A 24,275-nucleotide genomic window follows, 5' to 3' on the forward strand; every position below is an offset into this window, starting at 1 on the left:
TTGTATAACCTTTATTAAACTGCTTGCTTTCTTGATTCTCTTAATGAATGGAGGGTGGGAGAGAATTTGGAATTCAAAATTATTTTTTAAATGAAGGCTAAAATTGTTTAATACATAATTGGAAAATGAAAAATATTAAAATAAAAAATCCAAGTGGGAGATATTGCATCTATCCACTATGAAATTCCATCTTATTATATTCCATCCAATCTATCATAGATCTATCAAGATATTTCTTTGTCCTTTGGCTATCCCTTCTTTTGTGTGTTCTGCAAATTAGACAATGATGCTATGTCTTTATCTAAATAGCTCACAAAATTTCTCTATAGAGCAGGGACAAAAGAACAGATCCTTCTAGTAGTCTTCTGAAGTCATTCTCACAAGTTGATATGTAACCTTTGTAAACCAATTAAATTCAGCCAGTTTCAAATCTAGCTAATTATATTATCATTCCCCAAATATTATGTCAATGTGATGACTCTCAAATCTATATCTTAGGTCCTGACCTGTATTCTGAGTTCTACACCTATCCATAGTCCCTTGGTTCCTCAAATACAACATAGCCATAATGAAGGTCATCATCTTCTTAAAATTATTCTTCCTCCCACTTCCAATGATCTTATGATGAAGAGAACATCTACATCCAGAGAGAGGACTGTGGGAACTGAATGTGGATCATAACATAGCATCTTCACTCTCTGTTGTTCTTTACTTGCATTTTGTTTTTTTTCTAATTTTTCCCCCTTTTTGATCTGATTTTTCTTGTGTTGCATGCTAATTGTATAAATATGTATAGAAGAATTACACATATTTAACTTATATCCAAATGCTAAGATGTGTTAACATATAATCCAATGATTACTTGTTATTATGGGGAGGAAGTGGGGGAGAAGGGGAGGAAAAATTTGGAACACAAGATTTTGCAAGGGTCATTGTTGAAAAATTATCCATGCATATGTTTTGAAAATAAAAAGTTTTAATTAAAAAAAAAAGAAAAAAGATTCAGTTAGCTTAAAAAAACATTATTCTTCCTCCTGACTTTATTTCTGTACATGACACCACTCTGTAATTGCCACATGTATAATGTTGAGGTTCTCTTTGGTTATTTCCTCTCCCCTATCTTTTACAATCAGCTAAAGTTTTGACCATCTCTTCCATCTGTCCCCTCTTCTATTTCCATGATCACCAACTATGGTATGCATTTACTTGGAATATTGTAATGGTTCTGCTCACTTCACTTTTCATCAGTTCACATGAGTCCAGATTTTTCTAAAATCATCCTTTTTCCTCCCTCCCTTTCTCTCTCTCTGTCTTTCTTCCTTCCTCTCTCCCTCCCTAACTCCTTCCCTCCCTCCCTCCCTAACTCCTTCCCTTCCTTCCTTCCTTCCTTCCTTCCTTCCTTCCTTCCTTCCTTCCTTCCTTCCTTCCTTCCTTCCTTTCTCCCTCCCTTCCAATTCATCTTTTCTTTGGCCAACAGACTAATTTTCCTTATTCATGGATCTGATCACAATCACGCCTCCACTCAAAAATATTCCATGGTCCCCTATTCTTTACTGGTTAATATTTAGGTTCCTTTGCATGGCATTTAAGGGCAACTCTGCACAATCTGTTCTCCCACTGCCTTTCTAACCTCGTTATTTCCAACTATCCTGTTCTCTAGTTCAACTAGTCTACTTTCTGTTCTTCAAAATACCATGTGTTTTCCTTGCCCTGTGTTTTTGCTTTCCCTTTCTGTATGGGTTAAACATGATAAAAATGGCACAACATCCATGAAGCCTTCTTCAGTGACCCACTTCAATGAACAGCATGCTCCTTGGGCCTCCCATTATATCAGTCATCCAATGTAATTATCATGTAATATTATATATTATGGTAATGTATATATATTTGATTATTAACCTCTCACTTCAATTCCATGAAGACAAAGATCATGATTAATCTTAAATTTTTTTGTTTTTTGTTTTTTTACAGTGTCTGGCACATTGATTTACAGAAAATAATGATGTTTGTTGAGTGAATGAATGTGTTATAAGAATGTATTAATAACTACACTTCCCATAACATTAGAGCTCAGGGAGTTCATTTGGAGGAGCTCCCAGTACTTCATTTTCCCCAGGGGACTTATGGGGTCTGAATACAATGGGCTTTCATCAGAAGTCACAGACTCTGTGTAAGAAAGACAGATTGAATGAATGAATGAGTATTTATTTTATTTATTAAGTGCTTACTATGTGCCAAAGAACTGTCTTAAACATTGGGTATCCAAATAAAAAGCGAGACAGTTTTTGCTTTCATGGATTATAGTATAAACTCATATTCTAAGTTAATGTGGGGGAAGGGGATAGAGAAAGATAACATGTAGAAATGTGAGCAGGGCAGAAGGCAAGGTCCAGATTCTTAGGTTGGATCATCAGCAGAGATGGCAAGGCTTGAGGATCTGGAGAAGAAGAGGCAGGGTAGACGATCAGGTTTGCTGGTCTACATCTTAGCAGAAGAATTGTAATTGGTGACACTCTGCTCATCAAAATAAAGTAAATGACCAGAAACTCTTCTGTTCCTTATCTCACTTTATTCAGAAGTCATCTGCCATTATCTTTTTCTTCACTATAGTTTCACACAAAGAAGATTTGCCTTCTCCTTGGCAAGGCACAAATGTTCCCTTACCACCTCTTTTCCAGAAGATGGTTCCTCCTTTTAGCTGTACTTTATCATTAATCTTCGATTGTTCCTTTTCCATTGGGTGGTTCTCTACTGCCTACAAATATGCTCATGCCTTCCCCATCCTTAAAACCCCCTCATTTGATTCCCTTCATCCCCACTAACTATTGTCCCACATCTCTCTCTCTCTTTTGTGTTAAAACTCTTTGAGAAGTCCTTCTTATAACACTGCTTTCTTTCCTCTCATTCTCTTCTTACCTCTTGGCAGTTTGGCTTCTGACCTAATCATTCAAACAAAAGTACTATCTCCAAAAGTTACTAATGATTTCTCAATTACCAATTTTTTTCAATCCTCATCTTTCTTGATCTCTTGGTAGCTCTTTGACACTGTTGATCCTCTTCCTAAAGAGCCTTTCTCTTTAGGTTTTATAACACTGCTTTCTCTTTTTATTTTCTTGCAGGAGAGAATTTAGGGCTGGACAAATAGATATGAGAGCCTTTTAGATAACCTTAACACATATTTCACTCAACATGTTCAAAATGAACTCACTGTCATTCCCCCCAACCTAACTTTCTTATTATTAGTGAGGATAGCATTATCTTTTTAGTCATCCAAGCTCACAACTTGGGTATTATCTTTTCCTTTCCATCTTCCCTCACTTTTGAAGGGGATACTCCTGGTGGCATCCCGTATGCAATGAAAGGAATTTACTTGTAAAGCCTGTTTGTCAGTTGTTGAGAATGAGCTGCTCAAACTAGGAGATGGAGAGAACCTCTTATTGTCAATGAAATGACAACTACTAAGAGAACAAAATGAGAGGTACTCCAGGGTGAAGACAATTTCTCCACCTAGAGCATTAGTTTTTCTAGGGATTATATTCTTAGCATTCCCGCTCATTGGAGGAAAACCAAATTAGTTAAATAAGTGCAACAGTTTTATTCTATTACTTTTCCAATTGCTTTATTCCTGATGAAATATTTCCCTTTAAAAGCAGATGTAATTGTTATGGTCTTTAGTGTGCAAATGGAGTTTAGATAATTTAGGGGGTATCTGATGCAGTCGGGGGTCTCAAGTTACCAAGATATACACTTTAGTTCCAAAATGTCCCAAATTGAAACTACTAATCTATAGAAACTCTAGAATTCAATAAAAAGCAAGATGCATTTTAATGACTATTAAAAGGGAAAAGACATCAGCATTTCCACTTGATTTGTGATGTTGGGTCAGAATCTTTTTAAAGATGACTTTACAAACTAGTTTTAGTTCTAAGCAAAATTATAAAGTAGGCAAAACTTGTCCCTTCTACCCTTTCTGCTCCTTAAATATCCCTTTCAGGTTCCTAGATCCCTTGTATTTTCTTTCTTCTGGTCACCTGGTACTCCACATGTACTTCCTTACGGGTTTTTCCTTTCCCAGTAGTGTGCCCAGTGCTCCAATTTTATTTCTTCTTCCTCTCTCCCACCTAAACTCTTTCCTTCATGCTGTCATTTCAGTCAGCTACCAAAGGGCTAGAATATGATCAACCGTTTCACATTAAGGGGTTAAAGATTAATGACAACTTATTATTACTATTATTGCATTATACTCTAGGAGCATTGGACTTTAAAAGAGACATCCTGGAGAAGGAAACACTTAAAAGGGAATTGCTCTGTAATGGCGAAGTTCAAGGTATTTGATAGGTAGAATAAAGGTGAGGAAATTGTCAAGGGTCCTGATTCTTCTTGAATAATGGAGAGGCAGGGCAATACAAGGAGTGAGGAATTTGGAGTCAGGAAGTCCTATGTTAAAATTCTCATGCGTAAAAGAAGAATAAATACTATTTATAATATCTACCTCATATGGTTGTTATGAAGCACTTGGATAAATGTAAAGTACCGACTATTATTTCTGCCCCCTTTATTCCCCCCATTGATATCATCATGGGGAATGCCTGATTAATACAGATCAATAGCTCCAAATTTTCAAATGAATCCCGAGATATCACTGATTAGGTAATTCCCTGTAACAATGTAGATTGTAATCCATCTCCTGTGTCTATTCCCTGTGACCCTTGTCCAAAGCTTCTCACAAATTACCTAGATTTTCCCAAAGTGCTGACATTTTGAGGTTCCAATGTCATCTCTTACCTTTGCCAGCAAACCAGCCTATTTCCTCAGCATCTGTTTCCTTGATAGCATCTTTTACTCCTGTACTTCTTGAAAGTACTCATTGGTTATATGCTGCAGTTTGCTCACACCTTTCTGCATTCTCCATCACTTGTTATTCATTCTTTAGAGACTGTTGTATTCCATCACTGTTATACAGCAACACTATAAGATGAATATAGGTATTAAAAAGATATGATTTTATTTCCATGGGAAAATTGGGCTCATTAAAAAGATTTGTATTTTCCCAAAGGCAACTTGACTGTTCTCTTCCACCGTTCAACTCCGGACCCACCTTGTTGTCCACCAGTATTGTTTGCATCAAGACATACATACTGATGGACACTATGGGCTCTCTATACAGAAGCATTTGATAATCTGGGTAACACAGTTTTTCAATTAGCCCGTCCTTTCCTGTATGAATGGTCAGGGCTAACATTGATATAGTTAAAGTTAGAGATTTCTTCCAGGAGACTTCCAAGTGTTATAAGGGTTGATGAAACCAGCACGATGTCATCCCAAATAAGAGCATCTTGATGAACATCCACATAGAAACGCTCTTCAATTTAGACTCTGGAATGGATTTCCTCTCTCACAATGGCTAAGACAGTTGGTTTGTATATTGTTTTATACCTAGCCTGATGTTTGTGATTGTTGAACAAAGTTATTTTGGGGATCATGTCTTTAAAGGAATCTCAAATGATTTCTAGGCACGGATAGGAGAAACAGCTAGAAAATAGAGCTTTTAAATGGTATTTTGGTCCAGGGAATCAATGTTTTTATATATTCAACAAACAGCAATCACTATGGAAGCTGACTTCTATTAGGTATTTGTAACATGAAAAAGACAACATCCATGGCTGAACATCAGTTATGAAAGCTTATTTGTTCCCCATTGACACCTCTTTGAGGATGCCCTCAATTTTTTAAATATATTTTTATATAAATGGGATAGTAGTCATACAGGGAAGTAGTCTGAGGGTTTTCCCTTTTCCTCTGACAGAAATTGTTTTCCATGTCTCTGGTACCTTCTAATACCTTACATTCCATAGATCTCCTCTATAAACTCTTCCCTTTCCCATTTTTGTCCCACTTCTATCTCTTCTATACATGGTACTGTGATATTAGGGTCTGAGTGTTGGCTCCAGTTTCCTTGATGACAAGAATAGTTTGTAATAACAGTCTTGATAGATCATTCCCATTTTCCTTGCATTTGTGGTCCTTCCATTTTTTTCCTTAGCTGCTTCTGGGATGACTTTGCTTAGCTCTAGTCGTATTAAGCTTTCTTTTAAAAAGATTTTACTCCATACTGCTTCTCTCTGCTTTAAAAGATAATGCTACTTATCATCTGTCATCTTTCTTCATGATTTTATGAATAAGTTTATATTCTTAACTGGTGTTACATTTAGCTGCTATCCTCTGCTTGTTTTGCTGAAGTCCTTTCTGGGAGCCACTTGTGCCAATAGAATTATAGACGCTAAGCTTCTGAAAAAAATTATTGCAATGGATGTCATTGCTATTTCTGATATCCATTTTCCATTGCTGATTATTTGTTCAAATAGTTCAGAATTGGGTTGTTTCAAATGAATGCTTTATCTTCTCATTTTTCTTGCTTTTCTATTAATTCTTATCTTCTTAATTTTGTTACTTATTTTTTAACGGATCCTAATTAACAACTTATCTGTAATTTAAAGATAACCCAATTGCCTAGAAACACTGAAGAGTTAAGTGACTTGCTCATGGTCAAATAAGCTAATAGGTATTAATCAGGACTTCAAATAGCTGACCCCCTAGAGAGGGCTTTTATGCACAACTGTCTCATTCACCAGCTATTACTATTATTAAACATATTATCTAGGTGAGATTTCCAATACACTCTCTTCCAAATGTTTTCAAGTGCTCTGGACTGGTAATCCATGAGTTAAAAGTTTTTCTCAACCAATGTCCTAAAAAGTTATTTATATAGCATTTTAAGGTTTTCAAAGCACTTAATAGACAGGATCCCATTGGTGGTATTATGATTCAAAACCCAGTCTTCCAAGTATTCCCTAGTCTATAGACTTTCCCAACTCTAATAAGAGATTAGTGAAGCAGCTGTCAAAAAGTAGCAAGGGGAGATTAAATGATAAACTGGGGATAAAGTGGGGTACTGGGGTAGAGGTAGGAGAATCTCCAGTGTTCCAATTTCCACCACCCTTAAGACACTGAGCATAGCAGAAGATCTGAGGCCTCCAACCTCTTCCTCAGAAGGTGGGGAGGTAGACACAATTGAACAATGAAATCACACAATTTAGACAGCACTTTCCCGTTGTTTTCAGGAAGTCAGCAGAGAAGTAAGAGACTGTAAATTGCTTTTCTGAGGCAGTTTGACTCCATGCATTAAAAAACCAAAAACAATGACAGACAGGAGCCAATAACTGCTCTTTCAGGAAAAATGAAGATATTTTCAGGATATCCCAGGAGAGATGGATCAGCTTGTTTAGGGACACAAACTAGGTGTAGAAAGAGCATGAGAATGCCTGGGGAGGGGAGGGTTGTTGTACTACAACTTCCCACAATCACGGAGGGCAAATTCCAAAGGGAGCAGTTAGAGAATAGGAATATTTAAGTCAGCAAGAATTCACTTTGGAAGCAAACCTTTCACAAATACTGTCATGGGCTTCTCCCTGATCTTCCCACTCATTTTGGGCAGATTTTTTGGGATCCGAGTTCCAGCAACCACTTTTTTCCATTGCTGAGTGAAAGGCATTACTGGCACCTGGCCTGCCACAAGCCTCCTAAATAAGGAAGGAGGCCCAGGGCGTCATAGAAGAGAGATGGAAAACCATTCTATATCTGGAATACCAAAGCAATGAGCCACACTGGCATTTCCTTTTCCAGTTACTTAGAATTTGGGGTGTTTCATAAAAAAAGCAATATAAAATTCCTGTGTCAAGATCTAAATTGGATTCTAATATCATAAAAGGTCAGTGAGTGGTGGTAACTTCTGAAATCAAATTAGGGACGATGAGCAGCATCACACACTGAAATCAAAATGACAGTATGGTTTGTGAAAACCATATAATTAGTCTATGCAGTTAATATTATATAAGGCCCTCAATGAATATTTGTTTGATGACAACTTCTTCACAAGTCAGGGAGCTAAGAGATTCTATTTCCCAACAGCTCCTCGAAACTACTTTCAACTGTGTATTTAAAAAAATAAACACAATTTCAAAAAAGTGGAACAATATGAGAACAGGGGAAAGATCAGAGTGGGAGATAAAAGTTTAAAACTGATGCCAGAATGAAAACTAAGTTCCAGTTTAAAGATAAACCAGTTTTACTTAAATCTCACAGCAACTGATAGTAGGAGGGAAGGAGAGGAATAATGGCCTGGTAATCAAAGAATCCAAGGTTCTATCCTGGTTTGATTATGCTACTTAGCTTCAGGAACAACTTGGACCTTTTCCTTCATATATAAAATATGATAGTTTGGTTAGATCATCTCTAGCTATAAAAATCTATGAAAATTCTCTACCTATTACTATTATCTAGGTCCTAAAATAGAGGTTAAATTATTTGCCCATAGTCATCCAGCCAGTATCACAGTGGAGACTCCAACACTGGGTTTCTTGCCATCTCTGCCTTTCAGCAATGTTTAGTATCTCTGTTGACTTTTATCACAGAAAGAAAGTTGGAGGAGTCCCCAGAGGCTGTCCAATCCAAGCCCTACTTGAAAAGAAAACTCCTTTGCAAACCACCCAAGTAGTCTTTTCAAAATATACAAATTGTGTATATTTTTGTCTCCTCTCAATAAGACTATAGACTCTGACCAAGGTTCAATACACATTTGGTTGAATTACTAAATTTTAATTAATCATGATCAGAGAAAGTCATTACATTTTCAACACTCTAAATTGTAATATAGAGAACATTCAACATCACACAGATGGAAAAAGGAAAATAAAACCAAAAACATAACTCTTATCCTTTTAACTGTTTATTGTATAATATAAAACTACAAAAGTAAGACTGCTTATTTCCATGTACATTTATCCAATTGTTTAGATTACAGCCCATACCTACATGTGAATACAGTAATCTGGGTTCAGATGTATATGTCTGTAATATTGCATAGAAAAGGCACAGCTCTAAGGTCTGTGGGGGAAATTACAGCCTCCTTTTTGACAACACGCCCTTCTCAACAGCCATACACCAAACATTTCACACTATTTACACCTTTTCCAGAATCTTTGCTGTTTACATGTATGGATTACATTTATCTTCAATAGTTTTTTTTCCCAAAAAAGTGCAGAATCTTTATTAATTTTATTGTTTTCAGCAAAATTTTAAATTGGCTCATTATCAAGAGTCATTCAGCTTCAATTTTAAGAAGCACCGAAAGCCTTTTGAAAGCATGTAGGTCATACAAACCTCTCTGGTAGGATCAATGTACCCGAGTGTGGCAGGAAATTAACCGTTTCTCATCCAAAACATGTTGAATGTGAACATTTGAATTTTGGCAGGCAGTGTAAAGATCAGATCTGCAACAATCATTTTGAAGCAATCCAGGACATGAAGAGACAGTAGAACAACCTGCCCTCTGGACCCCCCCCTGCACAAAGGAGGGGGGGAGGATTGGTATTTTTCAATAGTCATATAAGAAGGGTGTTCCGGGGAATTCCTAATTCATTGCTTATCACAAAGGTGATTCATAAATTTAAGTTTTAAAAATATCTGAAACACTATATCTACTACTGCTTTTTAGAGTTTATTTACTTCAAGAAATGTTCCTTTTTCTACTTCAGAGCAGTGAGGATGCTCCAAAGGAATGCAGTATTTAAATGCATGAGCTGACAATGAATGAGAAAGACACTCAAGGTGTATATTTGAGACTTGTTTCTGACCCTTTGGCGTGAACAAGCATGTCAATTTGGTTGCTCCTTCCTTGATAAAGGGAAAGCAGTGCTATTAAAAATCTTTTAAAAAATTGACCCTTTTAATGCTGGATTTTCCTAGAAATTTGGGGACTAAAACAATCTTCATCCATACCTTTTGCATATTTCAAATAGACCCACATTAGAAAAGAGTAAAAATAAATGTGAACCGTGCATACCATGAAAAGAACCCAGTTCATTTTCTGAGTCTGGCTCTGATCCCCTTTTTAATACAGATTTACATTCCTACAAGAGAATACATTCCTACCATACATTCTGTACATGTTACAATCCAGATGTTGTTAGCTTCACAATAAAATAAATATATTTACAAAGAAAAAGGAATAAATAACTTATGAAAAAAAATCACTTCAAATTCAAAGCTTTTTCATTCTGCTCTCATCTTGTCACTTCATTGCACATCATTGTCAATAAATGTCACTGCCACCCCCCACACCCACCCCTACACCCACCCAAGCCTGGCATGTGTCTTTTATAAAGGCTCCTCAAACTGCATGTTGACTCTGAACTGTTCATGATGCCCAGAATATAAAAGGAAATGTTACTGCTGAAGAATGGAATCTTCGGCAAGTATGTCCCTGCAGAGCTGGGCTTAGAGACCACAATAAAGATTTTTCTGCCCTTCTGGGATAACATTTTGTAAAAATAAAAATTTAAAACTTGATGGTTCAGCCCTTTAAAAATGGATCACTCATTTCCCTTATCTTTCTTATTAAAGTGTGTGTGTGTGTGTGCATATGCATATATGTTGATAAATACATATGCACCTATACACACATTCACACACCTATACATATCCATACATATATATACACACATATATTATGTATAGGCATATCTTTACACACGTATATTCATTCTCTGTTTTTAACTCTGTCTTATAAATAAAGGATTTTTAAAGTAAGTTTCAGGGAACACATACTTCATTGCTTTGAAAATGGTGCTCTTTTGAACTATTGCCTAACATATGGTATTTGTTTAAATACACAATTTACTAATCCAACAAAAGTGTGGTTGTTCTAAGTTGCTGTAAATCAGTTTTCACAATGGTAAATCAATTGCTTACCATATTATTATTCTGAACAATCAGCACTATTGTACACACACAGACACACACACACACACACATTATGTGTGTGTGTGTGTGTGTCTGTGTGTGTGTATAGCTTGTGGCTATTTTCCTAGGTTCTCCAATTATACAAATCTTGGAATCTGAGGGCAGGGCAGGATTGTTTTTTGACAAGGAAGAGAAGAGCCAAAATGGAGCAATCACAACTGGATGGGATGCAAAATAACATAACCCTATTCCCATTTTCTCAACTGAATATGGTCCCTAATCCGACCAAGAAATAAAGCCTAATTGTCTGAAGTATCAAAAAAATTAGGGGTGTTTAGGTAGCTTGTAAGGAAACTACAATTCTATTAGTTTCTTGCTGCTTTACTGAGTTGATAAGTCTTTTAAAACAAAATTTAATGGGGATGAAAGTAAACTAGGGTCCAGAAGGATTTTACACATGAACCTTTTACTTATATGAGTAATTTACCTGCTTTGTCATGTGCATTATATTACAATGTAGACTATCTATGGCCTGTTTAAAGTGCCATTTTATAAAGTTATCCTTTTAATAGACAGAAAATACCCAATTTCATCCATGGCAAGAAGCGAGCAGAACTGATGACTGAATATTGTCAACTGACAAAACAAAACAAAAAAACCCCATAATTTAAATTTTCTTAAATAAATATAAAAGTTATTCCTAAAGAAGCCATATGCATTTCAACAATATAGGTTGCAACTTGCACGCAACAGCTAAAGTACCATGGCGGGAAGGAGGAGGGGAGGGGAGAGAAGGGAGGAGAGCCCTAAAATGCCATAAACTATTTCAGCAACAGGCATGATACATTGCAAACATTTTTAAATTAAATGTACACCACAATGAATAAAAACGCTATTGGTGCAGTAACGAAGACTTCTCAGGTGTTATGGGAGGGGAGGGAAGAAACATGCATAGAAAGCTGTGTTTGTATATTCTGGTACAACAGGCCTATAAAGTGTAAAGCAGTTAACGCAGTTGATAAAAGAAACCAACCGCGCTGGAGATGCCAAGTGATGTAATGTGACTAACTCCAGTTTCCACAGCAATGGATATTAAAGTTAGAGTCCATCCAGTGCAGATAAGAGATGAGCTTCACTGCAGTAATACTGAAGATGCCATTTTCAGCACTTATCAACAGAGTGAACAAATGCTCCAAGGAAGGGGGGAGAATGGAGGAAGAAGAAAGGTATAAGATGATTCAATAAATGATGTATGCCTTTTAAAAATGCAATTAAAAACAAAATAAACTTACTCTTAATAGGTATTTTCATTCCATAAAATGATTGATTTATAATAAAATTCAGTCAGATGTAATGATTTTCTAGAAAGCTAATTAAGTTCAAGTCACAGAGAAAATTATGTTAAAATGAAACATTTGGGTTCAATTTTTAAAAAATTAAAAACAGTAACTTGGCATACATACTTGAAGGCTAAGTTTTCAGTAGCCTTCCTCTCAAAAGAGAAAGCTACAGAGAACTATCACTTAGAACCCAAGTTTCACAGCTATTTCCTGCCAACTGCTTAATACAAGTTTTATGAGTAGACATGGCTCTAGGTTTAGAAATCACAGTAGTACACAGGTGTTTTTATACCAGGGAGTTGGTACTTGTGAAACTTGGGTGAAATATCTCCTGGCCCTTTCTTAAAGCACTGTGTGTTTGCATTTAGGGATATCAACTGCAGATTAATTTGATCTGATTTTCTCTTTGCACCATACACATATAAAACATTACAACTCTGTATAAAAGTACAAGCGCATCTTGTACACTTGAAGTATGCAGGAACTATGTGAGCAAATCCTATCAAAATAGCTATTTTGTGTGTATAAACAGCATTTGTTTTTAGAAAAACAATATAATAAACTGCAGAATCTGTACAAAAATATAAAATAAATTTGGGCAGCAGTTTCTAAACAGCCATGTAAATGCAACACTTAAGAGGAGTAGTTAATGCCTCCAAAAGGCTGAATTGCTAAGTCAACCTACACAGGGCTAAAATGCCAAAAAAGATACTGAGATTATCTAAATAATAAATTTTTTACCTCTTGCAATAAAACTTATAGAAAAAATAGACAAATATGCACATGCAATTTACAGCTTTCCCCAACTTATTCCTTGTGCTTCACTTTTTTTTTTTTGTAGTAACAATGTAGTAATATTGTCTTCAATATGTATTCTTTCCTATACCAGGATATTAGGTCTTCTTTGAGGAACCACTTAAAAACACATTAAAAGTGGTCATACATGGAAGAAGGCACTCCAACTCTGCTTGAGGCAAAAAGTACTAGTGTGATCCTTTTTTTTCTGGAAAAGGCAAGCAAGGACGATGCATGCACAGTGCTGTGAATCTGTAGGGTTGTGAAAATACTACCAAGTTGTGTATATACTGGTACAGAAAAAAAAGTCTCTAGGTTTTTAATAGGTTTTACGACCCAACAAGCACCTCCATTATGTGATCCAGTTCTGTAAGGTCCATTTTGAAAGGCTGATTTGGGGCAACTGGTTGACTACTATAGGGAGCTAAAGTCTTAAGGAGGTCATCTGCAGAAACAGGAGCCATTTTGGAGGCTGCCCCCGTAGCAGAAGTGCAGGGGTCAAAGTCATACATTGACGTGTCTATGTCAGCAAACAGAATGTCATCCAAGGTCAAGTCTGTGAGAAAACCCGTGGAAGTTGTTATCTCAAAGTTTCCAGGTAGAGCGTCCATGAGTTTTGAGTCAGTCGTTCGGCTCTCTGGGAGTCCCTCGGGTTTTTGAACGTTAGACTCGCTGCAGTTTCCTTTAGAGCTGTCGATCGTCGCTACTGCCGCTGCTACTGCCTCAGTGGAGGTAGGTGTTGGACAGAGCTCCTCGATTTCGTCCAAGGCTGAGGAGAAGCTGTCCTTTTCTGGTTGGACGGTTGGAGGTGGAAGTTTCGTGGGACCGTTGGGTTGGACGGCCTGAGAAGTGCAAAAAGTATCGTCCTCCAGCAGAGAGGCTGGGGTGAGGCAAGATTCTAACGATGTAGTGTTTACCAAGTCGGCGGGGTGGGCCGGGGAGGAGGCGAGATGGCTAAAGGCAGGCTGGGCCTCCCGGTAATCGTCCCCCAGCGTGTCAGCTGGCTGAGAAGTGGTGATGAACACAGGTCTCAAGCTGCCTTCCTGTTTGAGTTCCTCCTGAATCCGCCTCAACATGTTGTTAATTAAAACTGTCTTCTGCAGGCTTGGCTCTGTCAGTGGCCTGTGGTTATAGAGTTTCATAAGGGAAATGTTGAAGATAGTCTGGCGCTGTAAGGTGTAGGACACCTTAGATGGACCATCAGTAGGAGACACAACTTTGCCTTCCAGCCCATCTTCATGCTCATCAAACTTCCGTTTTCCTCCTTTACCCAACATATATCTGCAAATAAAGAGGAATTAGGAGAATGAAATTGGTGACCTGAAAACTGATTCCTGTAATCAAAATGTAACCAGGTTATTAGATCAGACCCTAAGAGCATACCCATTGCTATCAGGAAAGACCTAAGCATTTAACACAGTGCAGATATTTTAATAAGGCAAGGTTAAGGAGAAACATTTACCCACTTAAAATTGAAGTAATCTATTTCTTATGTGCGCATATATTAAATTTAAGAAAAAATTTTGTTGGTCTGCTAAATGTACATTTTGAGATATGTGTATAACACAGCCCAGTTGCTATGGAGACCATAACTTTGAACTTCCCATTTCATATACTTCATGTAATTCTCAAGCTAATCATCATAAATCTTCTGTCCCTCTCTCCCCCTCCTCTGAGTAAATTTATATATAAAAAGACAAATGCCTCAGTACTATGGATTGAAAGAAATAGATATATTGCCTTTGATAATAAATTCATAGCATTATGAATATAATCATGTATATATCTTGTAATACTTGCAAATGCAATTGATCGAAAGGTATTGAATCAGAGTCAATACAGGAGAAAAATTTACAATTTGGGGACCCCATATGTGACTTAATAATATCTGGATAGTATTACATACTTGTTAAAGTACAGTGAGGTGCTTAGGTTTAACAGTAGATAACAGGACTCTCCTTGGAAGGCCCTTTCAGAATCAAATGTAGGGATCTGTGGTATTCAGGGTATGCTGTCCTTTGGCTCAGTCTCATCTTATACATTTAAGGTCTGAATCAAGCTGAATTAATTTCCAAGTCATTTTCTCTTGTTAGCTGCACTGTTGCCCCTGCTGTTAGGCAAGTTCTAAGTCAACAGAGTCCCTCTGCTTCCAGCTGAACAGACATATGTAGTCCATAAGAGCTCATCTAAAGCATTTCAGAAAGATGAACATCTATTTACTTTGTTTTCTTAGGGGGAGATACATAAAGAAAGAGGAGTAAACATCACTGTCTCCCATAGTAATGCATTCCAATTTTTAAGGAAACCTGACCACATTTTTCTTTTACCAATTCTAAATCAGACTACAAATTTTTTATTTGTCAGAGGCCAACTTGGCCATTCTGTTTAAAATAACCCTTCCTACTCTCCAAGGATATTGTCATCTAGCCTTCTACTCTCTAAATTAAATAATCCTAGAGCCTTTGCGTTAAAGTCTTATTTATAATCCTTTAATCATTTTGTTTCTAGTCACTAAATCCATTCTAAGTTCTCAATTTACCACTAAAGGTGAAAAGTTTAAACCTGGATATATGACTCCTATAGAAAATAATATATTATTAGGTAAAATGTGGAAAAATCACTATTCTTTGATACCCATTACCCAAATTTGTTGCCTTAAGAATATTTGCTGACTTAACTCTAGTTCTTTTCTAGAATCTTCATAGATTACAAGTGATTTTCCTTTTTAAACTCAATTTGCTTTTCTTCTGTGTGGTATTTTTCTTTATTGAACTTCATAATGATGGTTTCTGATAATTTTTCTAACATGTCCTAGTTACTTTAAAATCATAAATCTCGTCTAGGGGTCAGCTAGGTAGCAAAGTTGAGTCAGTGCTAGCCTTGGGAGTCAAAAAAGCCAAATTCAAATCCTGCCTCAGATAAACACTTATTAGTTATGTGGCCCTGGCAAATCATTTGTAAAATGGAGGTGACAATAGCACCTATCTTATAGTGTCATGAAGATTAGATGAGATAATAGTTGTAAAGTGCTTTGCAAACCTTAAAACATTACATAAATGCTAGCTATTATTATTAAAATGCCACATACTCCCTACTTCAGACTGATTTCCCCTGGAAATTGAATGAACACAGATTTTCTTTATTTTACATCTCCCAGGTCACTGAAGAAAACGTTAAACAATAATGAGTTCACAATTGAGCTCTGAATAATACAGGGAGAGTCCTTTCTTTTCAGCTTCAAAGAAAGGTGCCTAATTAAACCATAAATTAATTCTCATTTTTATCTCTGAATGGTCAATAGCTGACATGGAAGGAAAACAGCCTGTTCTACTAACCCCAGGAGAAATATTTTTTAAAGATTAAAAAAAAATCTTTGCTAGTAATTATTTATCTGGTCAATAAATATTTATTTGGCTTCCAATGAAGTATGAAAGGTAGGGACTCCCTGTATTATAATCAGAGAGGATATATCTCCTCTGACGTACTATTCTTCTGATACTTCCTCTTGAAGACTATGTCATGGAAACACAAGTTTTGTTACATCTTATAAACGCATCAAGTACCAGCCTGTTGACATATTATCTGTACTCTGAATATCAGCCTTGGTAAGTATAAAAGAGTATAAATGGAAGGCCGACCCAGTGATGGATTTATTTTTGGTAATGAAATGGGCAAAACTTATGAAATGGTAAAAAAAATACAAAATAGTCCTCACTCAGTTCTCGTTCTCTCTCTCTCACCCCCCCCTCCCTCCCTCCCTCCCTCTCCCTCTCTTTCATATATATATATATATATTTGCTTCGAGGGACAATAGCAAAAAAGGGAAGAGAGAAGCAGAGGATGCTAAGCATCTCACATTTCACAAACTGGCAATATTTATCTGTTGGGAGTCTCAATGTTATCTGTTTTAACAATATTCAGGTAGCCATCCTTGTTATAAATTAATCCAGAAGAGAGAAAGCTCAAGATAAGTGGAAAGAGGGCTCTCAGGTACTTCTTGAGCCAATGAAGTAACTGGCAGAGTTTCTTTTTTTTCTGCTTCTTTTCATTTTATTTGTCTTATTCAAGTTTTTAAAAATTAATCTGGTCCCTCTGGTAATTCCTCCCATAAAACAAATTAAAAAACAAATAAATCCCCAAACCAAATCCCTCATTACATATCTGAGTCTGCAAAACAAATTCCCATATCGGTCATATTAAAAAATATGTATCTCTTTAGAGAGTTTGTTTCCTCCCCTGCTTAAAGGGAAGAAAAACATCATTTTACGGGACCTTATTTTGCAGCACTCAACATGCCCAAGCCTACTTTAGGCCTAAATACTGTAGTTACTTTTTGAAAAGAAGATTCAGATGGTACTGGACATTATAAGACCTAATTATTTCATTAAAAAAACGACAACAAAAAAAAAATTGTTCCCTTCCTCCACCCCACAAAATTGGGAAGTGATTAGTTACAGACAGCAGTTATTTCTGATCCAGTTGCCTGTGTGTTGTTGTCAGATCATCAGCTGGTTAGACTAAAGGTCAAAGTAAACACTCAATTACAAAGAAAGCATAAAAATGAAATGGTAGGACTGCCTGTGGTTATAGTAGCTCCAGCCCAACCTGTTTAGACAACCTATCAATTACAAAAAATGGGAAATGAATAAAAGCAAAGATTTTTCCTCTATCACCATTTCCTAGAGAAGTGACAAATGAAAAGACAAGGGCACAACAGTGAGGTCAAAAGAGTCCCAAAACTATTGGAGCTGGCAAACAATCTCTTAGCCAAATGAAGAGAGGCAGCCAAAAACAGCACTGTTTGGAGAACAAGATGATTTACAAAGCATTACAGAGGATGGCGATGGAAGACAATAAGTAGTATCACCGCACCACACAAAATGAAAAACAGCTGAGAAAATAAAGCTCCATAGAATTTGGTGCGATATCCAACTAAAATAGATTGTCTTGACAACGAACAAACAACAATAAAATATTTATTAAGAACTTACTATGTGCCAAGCACTGTCTTAAGTGCTAAAGAAAAAAAAAAGTGGCCAAGAGTTCCTGCCCTCCAGGAACTTATACTTTAGTAGGAGGGGACAACACAAAAAGCAGAGTGGTGGCCAGATCAGGGCATTTTAGCCCTGAACGTTACAGGGATGGTGGAAAGGACAACAGGGAAAGGAAATATGTCTGATGATAAAACTAGAGGGTAATGAGTTCTAAATACATCTGTGACTTTTTTTTTCTTTCTTTCTTTTTCTTTCCTTTTCTCTCTCTCTCTCTCTCTCTCTCTCTCTCTCTCTCTCTCTCTCTCTCTCTCTCTCTCTCTTTGGTGGCACTCTATTTTCACCAACAATAATTAGGAAATCATAAGTTTTGAAGCCTATCACCTAAGCACCTAATATGCAGAACTGATAACAGCATTTTAAAAGTGAGTTAGAAAAAAGCAGACAGATCAAAGTACACAGAGAACAAAAAATTGCTGGAACAAATTTTGAAAAGCACTCAGGGATTAATCTTCAAGATACTTCCAAGGTGAGGGATACCCCAATAGAATAGGGGGAAAAATCATACATGGTATTTTTTAAAATGTATTTTTTTCTTAACGAGGGATAAAGTGACTAAAACACTTTCACAAGAAATAGCATGCACCTTTTTCATCACCATGACATCTTTTTTTGGGAAATTCTATCTCTCATACATAGAGAACATCTTCAATGAAAACAGGAGATAACAGCCAAACTAGTCAAGACAACTTTCTGAAACAGATGCTATCTCAATATCCTATCACTGAATCTAAGAATTGGAAGGGATCTTCCAACTACTACAACCCATTGCTGAAGAATAAACTTAAACATTTTTTTATTTTTTATGGATCTCTTCTGACAGTGTGGTGTACTATGGATCTTTTTTCAGATTGATGCATTTAAATGCATATATTAAAATGCATAGGTTTCCTGCATAGAAAATCAGTCACACTGAAATATACATAATTTTTAAAGTTCCCAGACCACAGGTTATCAACCCTTTTTTTTAACCCAACTGCTCTATATATCCAACTTTTTATTGAAGACCTTGAGAGACAAAGAATCCACCACCTCCAGAGGTAGTCACTTCTACACAACATCAAAAGTTAGGAAGTGTGTTTTTTCCTCAAACTTAAGAAGAACAACAAAGGTTAAATTTGGCTTTTTTGTAATTTCTGTACTTTCTGTACACTACTCTGTGCACTTTCCATTGGAATCAATCAGAAGAAAGTTTAAGCCCTATTTCATTTCACACCTTTTCAAACCATCACACAACTAGTCGAGAGATGTAGAGAATACGTTCATATGAACAGTTTTTTTGTTGTTTGTTTGTTTTTTGGGGGGAGGCAATTGAACTTAAGTGACTTGTCCTGGGTCATACAGCTAGTAGTAAGTGTTAAAAGTGTCTGAGACCACATTTGAACTCAAGTCCTCCTGACTCCTAGGCTGGTGCTCTATCCACTGTGCCATCTAGCTGCTCCTATATCAATACTTTTCAGAAAATATATCACTTATTGGTCTAAAATGGGAGCCTGAGGCTCTTTTCAAATAGGATGAACTCTCTAACTTTTGAGGTCTCTTCCAGCTACAGATATTGCATCCAAAATTATAAAAGATTTCATAAGCAACAACTAGAAAAGAGGCAACACGAGTACTGACAATTCAAGGTGTTAACCAGGGCTAATCAGATATATATTTGCAAAAGTGTCTGCCAAGATGTCAATGGAACATTCCCTGTGTAAGGTCCAAGCGAAAAAAAGGTAACATTGATGATAACATTTCAAATAAATAAAGTTGATATTGTACTAATTATATCAATTCCAAGCAAATACAGGAGTATATTGTGGATATCACTCTTCATGGAATCCACAGTAATAGAAAAGATACTAATCTAACCCAGGGGTTTGCAAACTACACTCAGAGGACAAAATCCAGCTGGTTTTTACGTTTTAGAATAGTTTTTACTCTATCTTAAAATTTTAAACCCATTCTTAACAACTGTAGTCTGCCAAATCATGATCTACCATTCACTGATAAAAACAAAATGGATGAAAAGTGTTTTATTCAGATGATAATGCCAGACAGGCACCTAAAAGCAACTGCTCATTAAGTAAATTTATCTTGGACAAATGTTACAAATAGATAATTACTAGGGCTCAAGGTTAAAGAAAAAGAGATCAGCTTGATTGCATTTAGGAAATATTGTGGTTATTTAATAACAATTCTTGCTTACCAATGCAAATGTCCACTTCTTTGACATGATATTCTTATATATATATATATATATATATATATATATATATATATATGTATATTTTAGACTAGCTAGTCTAACTAGTTCTCCATTTTATAGACAGGGAAATTGAGGCCAAGAAAGGTCATCGAATCAAAGACTTAGAGTTAGAAGAAACCCTAGAAGTTGCCTCCTTCAGCTTCATGTTACAGATGATGAAAGAAGATAGGTGACTTGTCCAATCTCACACATATAGCAAGCATCAGAGACAGTATTGGAACCCAGGCCTTCTAGTAGTAGAACCAACTGTCTAACCTCTGTCCTCTGTGCATCTTCAATCTGTTTTATCTATATTATCAAGAGTATTTTAAGTTACATATTACAGCTAGAGAAATGGCCTTAAAGTCAGTTAGATGTGGATTGAATCAATATTTTATTTATTTATATGCTAGGTATTAAGTGACTAGCCTAGGGTCACATACCTAGAAAATGTTAAGTGTATGAGGTCGAATTTGAACTGAGGTCCTCCTGAATACAGGACTGGTGCTGCTATCCATGGCTATCTAGCTGTCTCTTGAATCAGTATTTAAAGCCGCAAATCTGAGAACATTACATCATCAGAATTATAACAAAAAAAATTTTAAAAGAGTATTGAAAAGATGTAGAAACTTCAATGGCCATCTAGCTCATACATGACCAAGATAGTCTGAAGAATTCTAGTGAATCATAAATCAGTCTATTCCAATATATATTGGAATATATATATTAGAATATATATATATGCCTCTTACAAATTTAAGAATATTTGAAAATACATAAAACTTGATTAATTTTCCTCTCATTTGCTGTGCAAATCCTCCAGAATTTATCTAATTTCCTTAGCTGGAAAAAACACTTGAATAAGGCAGTCCTTAATTTGTAATTAAAAAAGAAAAGGTACCACTATTTCATAATTTACAACTATTCATAAAGGTTTACTTATTTTAATGTCGGCAGGTGATAGTTTGGATTTAAGAGATAACCATACTGCTGAATGGGTGGGGAAAGAGGGTCTGTTAAGAGTTGCAGAAACTAATTTTTGTTACTATTGGTGGCCAAGGCTGTCAGTAGTAATCCTCAGGACAATTAAATCTGGCGGGATTTATCAAATGTGTAACTAAAGACCTCTAATAAGTAAGTGTTGTAAGTACTTAACAGCACATAGTATAATAAGACAGAAATTAGTTCCAGCAAACTCAGAAATACTTCAAGTGGGTGATTTCAATTCCAAGTCTAGCAAAAACATTCATAGAAGAGAGTAAGTGAAAGGTTTCTCTCCCCAGCTACTTTTTACTTAACAATTACACAGCAATTTAGGCATCCCCTAAGAGTTTACTAAAACTCTTTCCAAAGCAAAAATAAAAATAAAGTTTAACAACTGATAACTTCTCCCAAAAATCTCCCAAAAATCTATTATAAAAATCTCTTTATAATTTGTGGGAAAATTTTAAGAGGTGAAAGGAAGATTCAAGCACCTAAATTTAATCTAAAACAAGATTTGAAAGGCTAAATTTCCCCATAGGGTTTTGCATTTATGATCTTCTCCTTAAGCAGCACACAATTTAAAAAAGAAAAAGAAGAAAGCCATACATCTGAAGAACCTGTGGGCATGAATCCAAACTTTCTGGCTAGTTTCCAAGAGTTTCTGGGCCTGGAGTTTGGGCTAACCAATGCTCTGAAGAGGTTTAGCACTACTCCACAGAAGTCTGTTTTTCCTCGACTTCCTCAGCCCCCTCAACAGAATGCAATATTTGTTGCTTTTTAATAAATATTTTGTAGTGGCGCGTGCCCTTTCCTCAGAGATGAGAACAGAAATGCTGACAGGATAAAAATCAAGCAGGAGTCAGAGCCAAAGTTTTTGAAGAACTTTCTACTAGAAGAGGAAGGAGGGAGGAAGTGAAGGGGGAGGGGAGCACAGAAAAGGAGGAGAAAGAGGCTCTTTCCTCTTTTACAAGCTTTATGATTTTGAAGCCTGGAAACTGAAACACATATGAAGTATTAACAAGATAATTTTATGAGATTTCTTGATTCCCAAATTTCAACAAATTTGTCTTACCTCATTCCTTCCCATCCTTTGTAATCTAAGCAAGCCTAATAATCCAGCAATCCTCATAGTTCCTTATTTAATTCTCTACTATAGGATTTTTAAATCTTTTTGTGTGTGATGGACCCCTCCGACAGACTGGTGAAGTCTATGGACCCTTTCCCAGAAAAATGTTTTCCAATGCATAAAATAAATTACACAGGATTACAAAGAAAACCAATTATATTAGAAATACAGTTATGAAAATATTTTTAAAAACAAGTTCACAATCCCAGCTTAAGAGCGCCTGCTCTAGCCTTTGATATTTCAAATTCTTTCTTCTGGGTGACTTTAGGGCTGGGTTGGAATTGGGCTGGGGGGTTGGGACTAGAAAGGATCATATGGAATTGTCTAGTGTTTAAATAGCCTAAGTTTTAGACATGTGTGTTGCATACCTGAAGCCAAGTAACAATCTTCCTCCCCCCAATTTTTTTCTTTACATAAATTTAACAAAAGATTAGTCATGATTTATAATTACCAAACTGCAGTTTTAGAGAAAAGGGAAATAGTTTAATTAGGAATAAAAAAAACCCAACCTTGTCTACACAATTTACAACCTCTTAATTATAAATGTAATCATCAAGAAATGCAATATATTTTCTCACCTTCTCCCCAGAAGAAAATAGTATTAGAAAATTGTAGACTTTGTTAAGTAATTTTCCAGGCACTGTGAAAGGCAGTGAAGAACCTAATGCTAAAATTCTACAGGCAACAACATGCTTTCCAACTTAGCTTTTTTTTTTTTTTTTTTTTTTTAAACTAAGAAATTAACTTTACTACAAATTTGGAAATAGAGATTAGAGTTGGAAACTAGGATTTTATTTCATTTTCTCCCTTAAACAGTATTTACAGACTATTTATTCAAATCAATAAGTATTTATTTAGCACTATACACAAAAGGAAAAAGCTATGAGGTGTGGGTGTCAGAAAAGTCCAAATATAGGTCTCTGTTCTTAAGGAGTTTTCTAAACTATCTGAGGAGACAAGATATATGTGAAGATAGGACTATAGGAAGCAATATCTAAGTGTCTAGTTGCCTTTCTTATCTGAAAATATTTGAGTAGGTGACTTCTACAGTCTCTTTTAGCTCCCAAATCCTAAGAGCCACAGAGATAAGAAGTCTAATGAGAGTTTAAAGAAGGGACTGTAAAATTCATGATGGCAGGGGCCATGTCTTATTCACTATTATTACCCCAATAACATCATCCACTATTTTAGTAAAGCTCTCTAAATATTTGTAAATGTTCATGGGCTAGGATGATCAAGCAAGGATTTAAGAAGCATACAAAAGATGGTCACAAGCCTTCAGTCAGAAATTTTTATTGAATGAGACAAGTACAAATAAATGGCAATATGTCTATTAGAGCACTGGAAACCTGATGTGGAAAACCACCATTCAAAAGTCCTCCAGTAGTTTTTATTGAGCAGCCCTGAAGACCTCCAGCTTTTCTTTGACCCTGCAAAAACCCAATTTAAAAATTTTAAAAACCCGATATTTAAAATACTAGCAAAACCATCTTTTTTTTTTTTTTTTTTTTTTTTTTTTTTTTAAGCAATGTCTCTCTTCAAGATGTTCCCCAAGTAAAAACAAGCTAATAAAAACAACAGAATATATTTGGTTATCATTGATATTTCTCAATACTATCCTACATTGGTTATCATTGATATTTCTCAATATTATCCTACTCTCAAAGTGTATGCAACATGAAATAGCCATTAGAAAACTAGTTTAAAACACCAGGGTTGAAGTTTCTCCACTGATCTCTCAGGGACCCAGTCAATAACTCTCCTAGATTTTAAGGTGTCTGTCTGCATTGGGAGAATTAGTTCCTTACCTATCATGAAATCATTGGTCTGATTCACTTCTCTCTCTCTCTCTCTCTCTCTCTCTCTCTCTCTCTCTCTCTCTCTCTCTCTCTCAATTTCAGAGTAGAAAACTCAGCTTTATAGAGTTATCCAAAGCATAAACTAAT

The 24,275-nt window shown here is 36.0% G+C and overlaps 1 protein-coding gene across 10 annotated transcripts in view; it reads right to left on the bottom strand.

Moving 5' to 3' along the window:
- Window positions 1-8,772: 8,772 nt before the first annotated feature.
- Window positions 8,773-24,275, bottom strand: part of SERTAD2 (SERTA domain containing 2) — a 239,777-nt gene continuing 224,274 nt past the window's right edge. For all 10 annotated transcript variants that reach the window (XM_031950575.1, XM_031950574.1, XM_031950573.1 and 7 more), the window contains one exon: window positions 8,773-14,216. In XM_031950575.1, coding sequence (XP_031806435.1) covers window positions 13,265-14,216 — 952 coding nt within the window. In that variant the 3' untranslated portion in view covers window positions 8,773-13,264. The remainder of the gene's footprint in view (window positions 14,217-24,275) is intronic.

The sequence above is a fragment of the Sarcophilus harrisii genome, chromosome 2 (assembly GCF_902635505.1).
Source record: "Sarcophilus harrisii chromosome 2, mSarHar1.11, whole genome shotgun sequence".
NCBI lineage: Eukaryota > Metazoa > Chordata > Mammalia > Dasyuromorphia > Dasyuridae > Sarcophilus > Sarcophilus harrisii.